Source organism: Nesoenas mayeri, assembly GCF_963082525.1.
Source record: "Nesoenas mayeri genome assembly, chromosome: 2".
Taxonomy (NCBI): Eukaryota; Metazoa; Chordata; class Aves; order Columbiformes; family Columbidae; genus Nesoenas; species Nesoenas mayeri.
In genome coordinates, this window is record NC_137543.1 from 1,272,002 (window position 1) to 1,287,831 (window position 15,830).

Genomic DNA, 15,830 nt, shown 5'->3' on the forward strand with positions numbered 1-15,830 from the left:
AAGCTGTTGCCCCCTCCCGCAACGTACCTGCTCGGGGTCCCCCGGTTGCGGTTCTGGCGCCTCCTGGCGGGGCTGCAGCCCCACGGCGTGACCACAGTGCGACCCCCCCTGCGCCCCACAGCGCGTCACTGCTGCCCCATAGCCCCCCAATACCCCATAGCCCCCAGCCCCACAGCCCCCCAATATAGCCCCCAACCCAGCCCCACAGCCCCCCAACTCAATCCCAGCCCCCCAGTTTCCCCAGCCCCCCCAAACCTCTCCATCCACCCCACAGCCCCCGACCCCCCATTCCCCATGCCCCCCAACTCACCCCCAGTTCCCCCCAGCCCCCCAACTGCCCCCTATTCCTCATACCCCCCAACTCACCCCCAGCCCCCCAACTCACTCCTAGCCCCCCAGTTTCCCCCAGCCCCCCAGTTTCCCCCCATTCTTCATGCCCCCAACTCACCTCCAGCCCCCCATCTCCCCCCAGCCCCCCAATTCCCCCCATTCCCCGTGCCCCCCAACTCACCCCCAGACCCTCAAATCACCCCCAGTCCCCCAGCTTTCCCCAGCCCCCCAACTGCCCCCTATTTCTCATGCCCCCCAATTCACCCCCAGCCCCCCAACTCACCTCCTACCCCCCATCTCCCCCAACCCCCCCTCATTCCCCGTGCCCCCCAACTCACCCCCAGCCCTCCAAACCCCCCCCATCCATCCCACAGCCCCCAACTCCCCCCATTCCCCAGCCCCCCATTTCACCCCTAGCCCCCCAACTCCCCCCCATTCCCTGTGCCCCCCAGCTCACCCCCAGCCCCCCATCTCCCCCCAGCCCCCCAACTCCCCCCCATGCCCCGTGCCCCCCAACTCACCCCCAGCCCCTCAACTCTCCTCCAGCCCCCCAACTCTCCCCCAGCCCCCCAGCTCCCCCTAACCCCCCAAACCCCTCCAATCCCCCACTCCCCATGCCCCCCAACTCAACCCCATCTCCCCCTAGCCCCCCAACTCCCCCCCATTCCCCGTGTCCCCCAACTCACCCCCAGACCCCCAACTCACCCCCAGCCTCCCCGAGCCCCCAACCTCCCCCAATTCAACGTGCCCCCCAACTCACCCCCAGCCCCCCATCTCCCCCCAGCCCCCCCAAGTCCCCCCCATTCCTCGTGCCCCCCAACTCTCCCCCAGCCCCCCAACTCTCCCCCAGCCCCCCAACTCCCCCTCATGCCCCGTGCCCCCCAACTCACCCCCAGCCCCCCAACTCAACCCCAGCTCCCTGCAGCCCCCCAACTCCCCCCCATGCCCCGTGCCCCCCAACTCCCCCCCATTCCCTGTGCCCCCCAACTCACCCCCAGCCCCCCATCTCCCCCTAGCCCCCCAACTCCCCCCCATTCCCCGTGCCCCCCAACTCACTCCTAGCCTCCCATCTCCCCCCAGCCCCCCAACTCCCCCCCAGCCCCCCATTTCACCCCCAGCCCCCCAACTCCCCCCCATTCCCGTGCCCCCCAACTCAACCCCAGCCCTCCAAGTCCCCCCCATTCCCTGTGCCCCCCAACTCACCCCCAGCCCCCCATCTCCCCCCAGCCCCCCAACTCCCCCCATTTCCCGTGCCCCCCATTTGACCGCAGCCCCCCCGCTCACCGCCCCCCCCGCGGGCATCAGGATGCCCACGATCTTCTCGAGCAGGAAGAAGGCGAAGAGCCCCCCCAGCACGGCCACGAGCCGCCAGGGGGGCTCCTCCCCCCCCTCTTCGTGCGTGGCCGTGGGGGCCCCCCCCGCGTCCGCGTGCTCCCCCGCGCTGTGCTCGTGCAGCCCCAGCACCTGTAGGGGGCGGGGTCACAAACACGCGTGTCCCCCCCACCCCGCGCTGTTCCCTCGTGTGTCCCCGCACGTCCCACCCGTGCGTCCCTCTGTCCCCTCCGTGCCACCCGTGTCACCTACGTACCCTCCTGTACCCACCTATGTATCCCTCTCGTGTCCCCACCCGTACCCTCCTGTGTCCCCTTGTCCCCCCCATGTCCCCACCATGTCCCCACATGTCCCCACGATGTCCCCCATGTCCCTCCTGTGCGTCCCCCTGTCCCCTCTGTGCCACCCGTGTCACCCCCGTACCCTCCTGTACCCGCCTATGTGCCCCGTGTCCCCCTCGTGTCCCCTTCTGCACCCTCCTGTGTCCCCTTGTCCCCACCATGTGCCCCCTATGTCCCCACGATGTCCCCCATGTCCCTCCTGTGCGTCCCCTTGTCCCCTCCGTGCCACCCGTGTCACCCCCGTACCCTCCTGTACCCGCCTATGTGTCCCCTGTGTCCCTCCCGTGTCCCCTTCTGCACCCTCCTGTGTTCCCTTGTCCCCCCCATGTCCCCCCCATGTCCCCACATGTCCCCACGATGTCCCCCATGTCCCTCCTGTGCGTCCCCCTGTCCCCTCCGTGCCACCCGTGTCACCCCCGTACCCTCCTGTACCCGCCTATGTGTCCCGTGTCCCTCCCGTGTCCCCTTCTGCACCCTCCTGTGTCCCCTTGTCCCCACCATGTGCCCCCTATGTCCCCACGACGTCCCCCATGTCCTTCCCGTGTGTCCCTTCCATGTCCCCTCCTGTGTCTCCCTGTCCCCCCCACGCACCTCACATGTCCCCCTGTGCCCTCCCCATGTCCCTAACCGTATCCTCATGTACCCTCCTGTGTCCCCTTGTCCCCGCCTTGTCCCCCCCATGTCCCCACATGTCCCCACGATGTCCCCCATGTCCCTCCTGTGCGTCCCCCGTCCCCCCTCCGTGCCACCCGTGTCACCCCCGTACCCTCCTGTACTCGCCTATGTGCCCCCTGTGTCCCCCCCGTGTCCCCACCCACACCCTCCTGTGTCCCCTTGTCCCCACCATGTGTCCCCCATGTCCCCACGACGTCCCCCATGTCCTTCCCGTGTGTCCCCTCCATGTCCCCTCCTGTCTCCGTGTCCCCTCCACGTACCCCACATGTCCCCCTGTGTCCCCCCCCGTGTCCCCTTCTGCACCCTCCTGTGTCCCCTTGTCCCCACCATGTGCCCCCCATGTCCCCACGATGTCCCCCATGTCCTTCCCGTGTGTCCCCTCCATGTCCCCTCCTGTGTCTCCCTGTCCCCCCCACGCACCCCACATGTCCCCCTGTGTCCTCCCCGTGTCCCCTTCCGTACCCTCATGTACCCTCCTGTGTCCCCTTGTCCCCCCCATGTCCCCTCCATGTCCCCACATGTCCTCACGATGTCCCCCATGTCCCTCCTGTGCGTCCCCCTGTCCCCTCCGTGCCACCCGTGTCACCCACGTACCCTCCTGTACCCGCCTATGTGCCCCGTGTCCCCCCCGTGTCCCCTTCTGCACCCTCCTGTGTCCCCTTGCCCCCACCATGTCCCCTCCATGTCCCCACGATGTCCCCCATGTCCCTCCTGTGCGTCCCCCGTCCCCCCTCCGTGCCACCCGTGTCACCCCCGTACCCTCCTGTACCCACCTATGTGCCCCCTATGTCCCCCTCGTGTCCCCTTCTGCACCCTCCTGTGTCCCCTTGTCCCCCTCATGTACCCTTCATGTTCCCACGATGTCCCCTATGTCCCTCCCGTGTGTCCCCTCCATGTCCCCTCCTGTGTCTCCTTGTCCCCCCCACCATGTCCCCATGTGTCCCCGTGTCCTCCCGATGCCCCCCAATGTACTTCCCGTGTCCCCACGATGTCCCCCTTGTCCCCCCCATGTCCTCCTGTGTCCCCACGATGTCCCCTGTGTCCGTCCCATGTGTGCCCTCCATGTCCCCTTGTCCCCCACCATGTCCTCCTGTGTCCCCCTGATGTGCCCCTGTCCCTCCATGCCCCTCTATGTGTGTCCCCACATGTCCCCCCATGGATGTCCCCACCCGTGCCCCATGTCCCCCTCTATGTCCCCATGTGTCCCCTCGTGCCCCCCCCACCGTGTCCCCTCAATGTGCCCCATGTCCCCCTCTTCCCCTCGTGGGTGTCACCCCATGTCCCCACGTGTCCCCTCGATGTGCCACATGTCCCCCTGTGGGCATCCTCCCGTGTCCCCATGTCGCCCTGTTCCCCCGTGGGTGTCCCCGCATGTCCCCTTTATGTGCCCCCATTCCCCGCGTGGGTGTCCCCCCGTGTCTGCCCATTCCCCCCATGAGTGTCCCCCCATGTCCCTGTGTCCCTCTGTTCACCCTGTGGGTGTCCCCTCTGTGTCCCCCCGTTCCCCTCTGTGGGTGTCCCCCCGTGTCCCCCCACTGTGCCCCGTGTCTCCCCATTCCCCCCGTGGGTGTCCCCCCATGACCCCCCACTGTGGGGGTCCCCCCATGTCCCCTCGCTCCTCCCTGTGAGTGTCCCCCCATGTCCCCCGTTCCCCACTGTGGGTGTCCCCCCCATGTCCCCCGTTCCCCCCAGTAGGTGTCCCCCCATGTCCCCTGTTCCCCAGTGGGTGTCCCCACATGTTCCCCCATTTCCCCCAGTGGGTGTCCCCACGTGTCTCCCCGTTCCTCCGTGGGTGTCCCCCCGTGTCCCCATGACCCACCATTCCTCTCTGGGTGTCCCCACATGTCCCCTCACTCCCCACTGTGGGTGTCCCCACATGTTCCCCCCGTTTCCCCTAGTGGGTGTCCCCCCGTGTCTCCCTGTTCCCCTGTGGGTGTCCCCCCCATGTCCCCCGTTACCCCCCGTGGGCGTCCCCCCATGTCTCCCCATTCCCCCCAGTGGGTGTCCCCCCCGTGTCTCCCTGTTCCCCTGTGGGTGTCCCCCCGTCTCCCCCGTGGGTGTCCCCCCGTGTCTCCCCATTCCCCCCAGTGGGTGTCCCCTCCATGTCCCCCGTTCCCCACTGTGGGTGTCCCCTCCATGTCCCCCGTTCTCCCCCGTGGGCATCCCCCTGTGTCTCCCCATTCCCCCAGTGGGTGTCCCCCCATGTCCCCCGTTCCCCCCAGTGGGTGTCCCCCCCACATCCCCTGTTCCCCCCTATGGGTGTCCCCCCGTGTACCCCGTGGGTGTCCCCCCGTGTCTCCCCATTCCCCCCAGTGGGTGTCCCCCCCCACTTCCCCCATTCCCCACCGTGGGCGTCCCCCCGTGTCTCCCCATTCCCCCCAGTGGGTGTCCCCCCGTCCCGCGTGGGTGTCCCCCCGTGTCACCTGTGGCAGCAGGTGCAGCAGCGCGTCCCCGCTGAGCGCGCCGGCCGCCAGCCCCAGCAGCAGCGGGGACAGCCAGCGCTGGGCGCGGTGACACGGGGGACAGCGCAGCAGGGCCAACGCCAGCACGGGGCACAGGCACAGCAACAGCCCCGCCGCCGCGCCCACCAGGTACCCTGGGGACAGGGACACACATGGGGACATGGGGACAGGGACAGACCCGCCGCCGCGCCCACCAGGTACCCTGGGGACAGGGACACGCATGGGGACATGGGGACAGGGACAGACCCGCCGCCGTGCCCACCAGGTACCCTGGGGACAGGGACACACATGGGGACATGGGGACAGGGACAGACCCGCCGCCGTGCCCACCAGGTACCCTGGGGACAGGGACACGCATGGGGACATGGGGACAGGGACAGACCCGCCGCCGTGCCCACCAGGTACCCTGGGGACAGGGACACATGGGGACATGGGGACATGGGGACAGGGACAGGGACAGACCCGCCACCGTGCCCACCAGGTACCCTGGGGACAGGGACACACATGGGGACATGGGGACAGGGACAGACCCGCCGTCGCGCCCACCAGGTACCCTGGGGACAGGGACAGACATGGGGACATGGGGACAGGGACAGACATGGGGACATGGGGACATGGGGACAGGGATAGGGATGGGGACAGGGACAGACACGCAGCCGTGCCCACCAGGTACTCTGGGGACAGGGACACACATGGGGACATGGGGACAGGGACAGACATGGGGACAGGGACAGACCCGCCACCGTGCCCACCAGGTACCCTGGGGACAGGGATGGGGACATGGGGACACGGGGACAGGGACAGCCCCGCCGCCATGCCCACCGGGTACCCTGGGGACAGGGACACACATGGGGACATGAGGACAGGGACAGACATGGGGACAGGGACAGACATGGGGACAGGGACAGCCCCGCCGCCGTGCCCACCAGGTACCCTGGGGACAGGGACACACTTGGGGACATGGGGACAGGGACAGGGACAGACATGGGGACACGGGGACAGGCACAGCGACAGCCCCGCCACTGCGCCCACCAGGTACCCTGGGGACAGGGATGGGGACATGGGGACATGGGGACATGGGGACATGGGGACAGGGACAGACATGGGGACACGGGGACAGGGACAGACCCGCCGCCGTGCCCACCAGGTACCCTGGGGACAGGGATGGGGACATGGGGACATGGGGACATGGGGACAGGGACAGACATGGGGACACGAGGACAGGGACAGACCCGTCGCCGTGCCCACCAGGTACCCTGGGGACAGGGACACACATGGGGACATGGGCACAGGGACAGACCCGTCGCCGTGCCCACCGGGTACCCTGGGGACAGGGACACACATGGGGACATGGGGACAGGGACAGACATGGGGACAGGGACAGCCCCGCCGCCGTGCCCACCAGGTACCCTGGGGACAGGGACACATATGGGGACATGGAGACAGGGACAGGGACAGGGACAGACCCGCCGCCGCTCCCACCAGGTACCCTGGGGACAAGAACACACATGGGGACATGGGGACAGGGCCCGTGTCCCCATGTCCCCATTTCCATCCCTGTGACCCTGTCCACGTGTCCCATGTCCCCATCCCCATCCCCATCCCCGTCCCCATGTCCCCGTCCGCGTGTCCCCATGTCCTCATCTCCATCCCTGTGTCCCCGTGTCCCCATCCCTGTCCCCGTGTCCCGTGTCCCCGTCCCCATCCCCGTGTCGCCATGTCCCCATCTCCATCCTTGTGTCCCTATCCCCGTGTCCCGTGTCCCCATGTCCCCATCCCTGTTCCCGTGTCCCTTGTCCCCATCCCCATCCCCGTGTCTCCATGTCCCCATCTCCATCCCTGTGTCCCTGTCCCCGTGTCCCATGTCCCCATCCCTGTCCCTGTGTCCCATGTTCCCGTCCTCATCCCCGTGTCCCCGTCCCCATCCCCGTGTCGCCATGTCCCCATCTCCATCCTTGTATCCCTATCCCCGTGTCCCGTGTCCCATGTCCCCATCCCTGTTCCCGTGTCCCGTGTCCCCGTCCCCATCCCCGTGTCCCCATGTCCCCATTTCCATTCCTGTGTCCCTCATCCCCGTGTCCCTATGTCTCCATCCCCAACCTCGTGTCCCCGTCCTCATCCCTGTGTCCCCATGTCCCCATCCCTGTCCCTGTGTCCTGTGTCCCCATCCTCGTCCCCGTGTCCCTATGTCCCCATCCCCAACCCCGTGTCCCCATCCCTGTCCCCATGTCCCGTGTCCCCATCCCCAACCCCGTGTCCCTGTCCCCATCCCCATGTCCCCATGCCCTCATCTCCATCCCTGTGTCCCTGTCCCCGTGTCCCGTGTCCCCATCCCTGTCCCCGTGTCCCATGTCCCCGTCCCCATCCCCGTGTCCCCATGTCCCCATCTCCATCCCTGTGTCCCTGTCCCCGTGTCCCGTGTCCCCTTCTCCATCCCTATGTCCCCGTCCCCATCCCCATGTCCCCATGCCCTCATCTCCATCCCTGTGTCCCTGTCCCCGTGTCCTGTGTCCCCATCCCTGTCCCCGTGTCCCGTGTCCCCGTCCTCATCCCCGTGTCCCCATGTCCCCATCCCTGTCCCCGTGTCCCGTGTCCCCGTGTCTCCATGTCCCCATCCCTGTCCCCGTGTCCCGTGTCCCCATCCTCATCCCCGTGTCTCTATGTCCCCATCCCTCTCCCCTTGTCCCTGTCCTCGTGTCCCATGTCCCCATCCCTGTCCCCGTGTCCCGTGTTCCCGTCCTCATCCCCGTGTTCCCATGTCCCCATCCCTGTCCCCGTGTCCCTGTCCCCGTGTCTCCATGTCCCCATCCCTGTCCCCGTGTCCCGTGTCCCCGTCCTCATCCCCATGTCCCTATGTCCCCATCCCTCTCCCCGTGTCCCTGTCCCCGTGTCCCCATGTCCCCATCCCTCTCCCCGTGTCCCGTGTCCTCGTGTCCCCATGACCCCATCCCTGTCCCCGTGTCCGGTGTCCCCGTCCCCATCCCCATGTCCCCATGTCCCCATCCCTCTCCCCGTGTCCCGTGTCCCCATGTCCCCATGTCCCCATCCCTGTCCCCGTGTCCCGTGTCCCCGTCCTCATCCCTGTGTCCCTATGTCCCCATCCCTCTCCCCGTGTCCCTGTCCCCGTGTCCCGTGTCCCCGTCCTCATCCCTGTGTCCCCATGTCCCCATCCCTGTCCCCGTGTCCCGTGTCCCCGTGTCCCCATGTCCCCATCCCTGTCCCCGTGTCCCGTGTCCCCATCCTCATCCCCATGTCCCTATGTCCCCATCCCTCTCCCCGTGTCCCGTGTCCCCGTGTCCCCATGTCCCCATCCCTGTCCCCGTGTCCCGTGTCCCCGTCCTCATCCCCATGTCCCCATGTCCCCATCCCTGTCCCTGTGTCCCGTGTCCCCGTGTCCCATGTCCCCATCTCTGTCCCTGTGTCCCATGTTCCCGTCCTCATCCCTGTGTCCCCATGTCCCCATCCCTGTCCCTGTGTCCCATGTTCCCGTCCTCATCCCCGTGTCCCCATGTCCCCATCCCTGTCCCCGTGTCCCGTGTCCCCGTGTCCTCATGTCCCCATCCCTGTCCCCATGTCCCGTGTCCCCGTCCTCATCCCCATGTCCCCGTGTCCCTGTGTCCCCATGTGCCCATCCCTGTCCCCGTGTCCCGTGTCCCGTGTCCCCATCCCTGTCCCCGTGTCCCGTGTCCCCGTCCTCATCCCCGTGTCCCCATGTCCCCTCCCTGTCCTCGTGTCCCGTGTCCCCGTCCTCATCCCCGTGTCCCCATGTCCCCTCCCTGTCCCCGTGTCCCGTGTCCCCGTCCTCATCCCCGTGTCCCCATGTCCCCTCCCTGTCCCCGTGTCCCGTGTCTCACGCTCGGCGGTGCTCAGCCCGTCGCTGTCCGTGGTGCTGGTGCTGCCCGAGCCCGTGACCGCGTCCGTGGCCGTGACCGTGGCCGTGACCGTGGCCGTGACCGTGTCCCTTCCCGCGGGCGCCAGGCGGGGGGCGCCGGGGAGGCCCGTGGGGGCGCCCGTGGGGGGGCCCGTGGGGGCGCCCGTGTGGGGGTGCGGGCCCGGGGGAGGCGCGCAGGCCCCGCTGAGCTGCTGCTGCAGGAGCGCGGGCCCCAGGCGCAGGAAATCCCCGCGGGACAGCGGGACCCCCGCGGGCACCCCCAGCGCCCGCAGCAGCTCCGGGGGGGGCAGGCACAGCTGGGGGGGGGGGATGGGGGATCAGCGATGGGGGTGGGGGAGACCCCCGGGGGAGCGCGGAGCCCATGGGGACCCCTGAACCCCACCCAGGGCACCCTGAGCCCCCCATGGGTATCCTGACCCCCCCGCCATGGGCATCCTGACCCCCAGAGCACCCTGACCCCCCACCCCAGGACCCCCCTATGGGTATCCTGACCCCCCTCCATGGACATCCTGCCCCCCCAGGGCATCCTGACGCCCCCAGGGCACCCTGACCCCCCCCCAGGGCATCCGGACCCCCCCATGGGTATCCTGACCCCCGCATGGGTATCCTGACATGTCAGCACCCTGACCGCCCCATGGGTATCCTGACCTCTCTATGGACATCCTGACCCCCCCCAGGGCATCCTGACCCCCCCCCATGGACACCCTGAGTCCCTCATGGACATCTTGACCCCCCCAGGGCATCCTGACCCCCCCATGGACACCTTGACCCCACATGGACATCCTCACCCCCCATGGGCACCCTGACCCCCCCATGGGCACCCTGACTCCCCAGGGCATCCTGACCCCCCCATGGGTATGCTGACCCCGCCATGGGTATCCTGACCCCCCACCATGGGCATCCTGGCCCCCTAGGGCACCCTGACCCCCCCCATGAGCACCCTGACCCCCCCCCAGGGCATCCTGACATGTCAGCACCCTGACCCCCCCCATGGGTATCCTGACCCCTCTATGGACATCCTGACCCCCCCCAGGGCATCCTGACCCCCCCCATGGACACCCTGACCCCCCATGGACATCCTCACCCCCCATGGGCACACTGACCACCCCATGGGCACCCTGACCCCCCATGGACATCCTCACCCCCCATGGGCACCCTGACCCCCCCATGGGCACCCTGACCTCCCCAGGGCACCCTGACCCCCCCAGGGCATCCTGACTCCCCCATGGACATCTTCACCCCCCATGGGCACCCTGACCCCCCCATAGGTATCCTGACCCCCCCAGGGCATCCTTAACCCCCCCATGCACACCCTGACCCCCCAGGGCATCCTGACCCCCCCAGGGCATCCTGACCCCCCCATGCACACCCTGATCCCCCATGGGCACCCTGATCCCCCATGGGCACCCTGACCCCTCCATGGGCACTCTGACCCCCGCATGGACACCCTGACCCCCCCATGGACACCCTGACCCCCCCAGGGCCCCCTGACCCCCCCCTTGGACACCCTGACCCCCCCAGGGCCCCCTGAGCCCCTCCATGGGCACCTTGACCACCCCCCCTAGAGACCCCTGCCCCCCCCCCATGGGCACCCTGAGCCCCTCATGTCATCCTGCCCCCCACATGTCCCCCTGTTCCCCCACCATGTCACCTGCCCCCTCCGCCCCGGGCACCCCCGTGTCCCCACTCACCGTGTCCCAGCGCTGGCTCGGGCCGTGGGGCAGCGCGGGGGGGGCGCTGCTGTCGCTGTCCCCGGGGGTGTCCCCGGGGGTGTCCCCGGGGGGGCCCAGTCCCAGCTGCTCCATTAGGGCGCTCAGCCCTGCAGACACCATCGCTGGCTGCCCCACGGATCCCTGCCCCATGGATCCCTGCCCCACGGATCTGCCCCACAGCTCTGCCCCATGTCCCCCATGCCTCACCCCTCGTCCCCCCATTTCCCATCCCCCCATGTCCCCCCATGTCCCCCCATGTCCCCCCATTCCCCATTCCCCCATGTCCCCCCATCCCCCATTTCCCATCCCCCCATGTCCCCCCCCTCCCTCATTCCCCCATATCCACCCATTCCCCATCCCCCCATATCCCCCTCCCATTTCCCATGTCCCCATGTCCCCCCCCATCTCCCCATCCCCCCATGTCCCCATGTCCCCCCATGTCCCTCCATGCCCCCCCCATCCCCCCATTTTCCATCTCTCCACCCCACATGTTCCCCCATTCCCCCATGTCCTCCCATTCCCCCATGTCCCCCCATTCCCCCATGTCCCCCCATGTCCCCCCATCTCCCCATCCCCCCATTCCCCCCATGTCCCCCCATCCCGCATGTCCCCCTATTTCCCATCCCCCCATGTCCCCCTCATCCCCCATTCCCCCATGTCCCCCCATTCCCCATTCCCCACATCCCCCTCCCATTTCCCATGTCCCCATGTCCCCCCATCCCCCCCATGTCCCCCCCCATCCCCCCATGTCCCCCCCATCCCCCCATGTCCCCATGTCCCCCCATGTCCCCCTATGCCCCCCCCATCCCCCCATTTTCCGTCCCCCCACCCCACATGTCCCCCTATTCCCCATCCCCCCCGTGTCCCCGTGTCCCCCCATGTCCCCCCATCCCCCACGTCCCACCCCTTCTCCCCCCATTTCCCATCCCCCCATGTGCCCCCACCCCCCATCTCCCCATCCCCCCATTTCCCATCCCCCCATGTCCCCCCACCCCCTATTTCCCATCCTCCCATGTCCCCCCCATCCCCCATTCCCCCATGTCCCCCATATCCCCCTCCCATTTCCCATTTCCCATGTCCCCATGTCCCTCCATCCCTCCCATATCCCCCCCCATCTCCCCATCCCCCATGTCCCCATGTCCCCATGTCCCCCCATGTCCCCCCATGTCCCCCCATGCCCCATCCCCCATGCCCCCCCATCCCCCCATTTTCCATCCCCCCACCCCACATGTCCCCCCATTCCCCCATGTCCCCCCATGTCCCCCCATTCCCCATTTCCCATCCTCCCATGCCCCCTACCCCCTATTTCCCATCCCCCCATGTCCCCCCCATCCCCCATTCCCCCATGTCCCCCCATTCCCCATTTCCCATCCCCCCATGTCCCCCCACCCCCTATTTCCCATCCCCCCATGTCCCCCCATTCCCCATCCCCCCATATCCCCCTCCCATTTCCCATGTCCCCATGTCCCCCCATCCCCCCCATGTCCCCCCCCATCTCCCCATCCCCCTGTCCCCATGTGTCCCCATGTCCCCCCATGTCCCCCCATGTCCCCCCACGTCCCCTCACCCTGGGGGGGGATCCCCTGCTCATCCCCATAGCGGCTGAACACGTAGTCCAGGAAGAATCCAGGGGAGGGCGGGGGGGTCCCCAGGCAGTGGCCGCTCAGCACCAGGGTGGCCAGGGCCACCAGCACCCGCGCCCCGCGGTCCCCAACCCGCGGGGACACCGCCGCGCCCGCCGCCAGCACCCCCGGCACGTCCACACAGTCCTGCGGGCACCCGTGGCACCAGCCGTGTCACCTCCCCGGGGGACACGTCTCACCTCCCCAGGGCACACGTGTCACCTCCCCAGGGGACATGTGTCACCTCCCCGGGGACATGTGTCACCTCTCCAGGGGACATGTGGCCACGGCCCATGTGTCACCTCCCCAGGGCACACGTGTCACCTCCCCAGGGCACACGTGTCACCTTCCCGGGGGACATGTGGCCATGGCTCTTGTGTCACCTCCCCATGGCACATGTGTCACCTCCCCAGGGGACATGTGGCCATGGCCCATGTGTCACCTCCCCAGGGCACATGTGTCACCTCCCCAGGGGACATGTGGCCATGACCCATGTGTCACCTCCCCAGGGACATGTGTCACCTCCCTAGGGGACATGTGGCCATGCAATGGTGGCTGTGACATGTGTCACCTCCCTAGGGGACATGTGGCCATGGCACATGTGTCACCTCCCCAGGGCACAGGTGTCACCTGCCCAGGGGACATGTGGCCATGCAATGGTGGCTGTGACACGTGTCACCTCCCCAGGGCACATGTGTCACCTCCCCAGGACACTCGTGTCCATGCAATGGTGGCTGTGACACATGTCACCTCTCCAGGGCACATGTGTCACCTCCCCAGGACACTTGTGGCCATGCAATAGTGGCTGTGACACATGTCACCTCCCCAGGGGACATGTGGCCATGCAATGGTGGCTGTGACACATGTGTCACCTCCCCGGGGAACATGTGGCCATGCAATGGTGGCCGTGACACATGTCACCTCCCCAGGGCACATCTGGCCATGCGATGGCACCTGTGCCACATGTCACCTCCCCGGGCACACGTGTCCGTGCCACGTGTCCCCGCCCTGTGCCCTGGTCACACGTGCCTGCAGTGCCACCGCGCCACGTGTCCCCTCCCTGTGTCCCAGGGCCCACACCCATGGCCCGGTGCCCGTGTCACATGTCACCTCCCCAGGGCCCACGTCCCTGCAGTGTCACCTGTGCCCCGTGTCACCTCCCCACATCGCCCCACACAGCTGCCCGTGCCACGTGTCACCTCCCTGTGCCCCATGTCCCCCCATCCCCCTGTTTCCCCCGGGTTCCCCATGTCCCACATGTCCCCATGTCCTCCCATGTGCCCATATCCCTCCATGTCCCCATGTCCCCATATCCCCCACATCCCCCCATATACCCCCATCTCCCCATGTCCCCATGTCCCCCCATATTCCCCCATGTCCCCGCTTCTCCATGTCCCCATATTCCCCCATGTCCCCATGTCCCTGTGTCTCCATATCCCCCATATACCCCCATGTCCCGATATCCCCCCATGTCCTCCCCTGTTCCCATATCCCCCCATATCCCCTATGTCCCCATGTCCCTGTGATCCTATATCCTCCCATATCCCCCCATATCCCCCCATATCTCCATATCCCCCCCATGTCCCCATATCCCCCATGTCCCCATATTCCCCCATGTCCCCCATGTTACCATATCCCCCCATGTCCATGTATCCCCCCATATCCCCCCATGCCCCACATGTCCCCGTGTCCCCATGTTCCCATATCCCCCCATATCCCACGTCCCCATGTCCCCCATGTCCCCATGTCCCCATATCGCCTCATGTCCCCATGTCCCCATATCCTCCCATGTCCCCACGTCCCCATGTCCCCAGATCCCCCCATGTCCCCATGTACCTTCATGTCCCCACATCCTCCCATATCCCTCCATGTCCCCGTGTCCCCATATCCTCCCATATCCCCCATGTACCTCCATGTCCCCATATCCTTCCATATCCCCCCATGTCCCCATATCCCACATGTCCCCATGTCCCTGTGTCCCTGTATCCTCTCCATATCCCCCATGTCCCCATATCCCCCATGTCCTCATGTCCCTGTGTCCCTATATCCTCTCATATCCCCCCATGTCCCCATATCCCCCCATGTCCCCATATCCCCCATGTCCCCATATCCCCATGTCCCTCATGTTACCATATCCCCCCATGTCCCCATGTACCACCATGTCTCCACATCCTCCCATATCCCCCCATGTCCCCATATCCCCCATGTCTCCCATGTCCCCATATCCCCCCATGTCCCCATATCCCCCATGTCCCCATATCCCCCATGTCTCCCATGTCCCCGTATGCCCCCATGCCCCCATATCCCCCATGTCTCCCATGCCCCAATATCCCCCATGTCCCCATATCCCCCATGTCTCCCATGTCCCCATATCCCCCATGTCTCCCACGTCCCCATATCCCCCCATGTCCCCGTGTTCCCACATCCTCCATGTCTCCCATGTCCCCATATCCCCCCCATGTCCCCATATCCTCCCATATCCCTCCATGTCCCCATGTCCCTGTGTCCCCATATCCTCCCATATTCCCCATGTACCTTCATGTCCTCATATCCCCCCATGTCCCCATGTACCTCCATGTCCCCATATCCTCCATATCCCCCATGTCCCCATATCCCCCCATGTCCCCATATCCCCCATGTCCCCATGTCCCTCATGTTACCATATCCAACCATGTCCCCATGTACCTCCATGTCTCCACATCCTCCCATATCCCCCCATGTCCCCATGTCCCTGTGTCCCCATATCCTCCCATATCCCCCATGTCCCCATATCCCCCATGTCTCCCATGTCCCCAGATCCCCCCATGTCCCCTTGTACCTTCGTGTCCCCACATCCTTCCATATACCCATCATGTCCCCGTGTTCCCATGTCCCCATATCCCCCCATGTCCCCATATCCCCCACATCCCCCCATATACTCCCATGTCCCCATGTCCCCATATTGCCTCATGTCCCCATGTCCTCCATGTCCCCGTGTTCCCCCATATCCCCATGTTCCCATATCCCCCCATGTCCCCATGTCCCTGTGTCCCCATATCCTCCCATATCCTCCATGTCCCCATATCCCTCATGTCTCCCATGTCCCTGTGTCCCCGTATCCTCCCATATCCCCCCATTTCCCACGTCCCCATGTCCCCCATGTCCCCAGGTCCCCCCATATCCCCGTGTCCCCATATCCCCCCATGTCCCCATATCCCCCATGTCCCCATGTCCCTCATGTTACCATATCCCGCCATGTCCCCATGTACCTCCATGTCTCCATATCCTCCCATATCCACCCATGTCCCCATGTCCCCATATCCCCCATGTCTCCCATGTCCCCATATCCCCCCATGTCCCCATACCCCACCATGTCCCCATATCCCCCATGTCTCCCATGTCCCCATATCCCCCCATGTCCCCATGTCCCTATATCCCCCATGTCCCCATATCCCCCATGTCTCCCATGTCCCCATATCCCCCCA

At 66.7% G+C, this 15,830-nt stretch overlaps 1 protein-coding gene across 1 annotated transcript in view; it reads right to left on the reverse strand.

The window, feature by feature from the left end:
- SLC39A4 (solute carrier family 39 member 4) overlaps window positions 1-15,830 on the reverse strand; it is a gene marked incomplete at both ends in the record, with an annotated part of 40,638 nt that overhangs the window by 17,789 nt on the left and 7,019 nt on the right. The window contains 6 exons of the mRNA XM_080339486.1: window positions 28-108; window positions 1,615-1,794; window positions 5,102-5,274; window positions 8,995-9,328; window positions 10,724-10,851; window positions 12,312-12,513. Coding sequence (XP_080195612.1) covers window positions 28-108; window positions 1,615-1,794; window positions 5,102-5,274; window positions 8,995-9,328; window positions 10,724-10,851; window positions 12,312-12,513 — 1,098 coding nt within the window. The remainder of the gene's footprint in view (window positions 1-27; window positions 109-1,614; window positions 1,795-5,101; window positions 5,275-8,994; window positions 9,329-10,723; window positions 10,852-12,311; window positions 12,514-15,830) is intronic.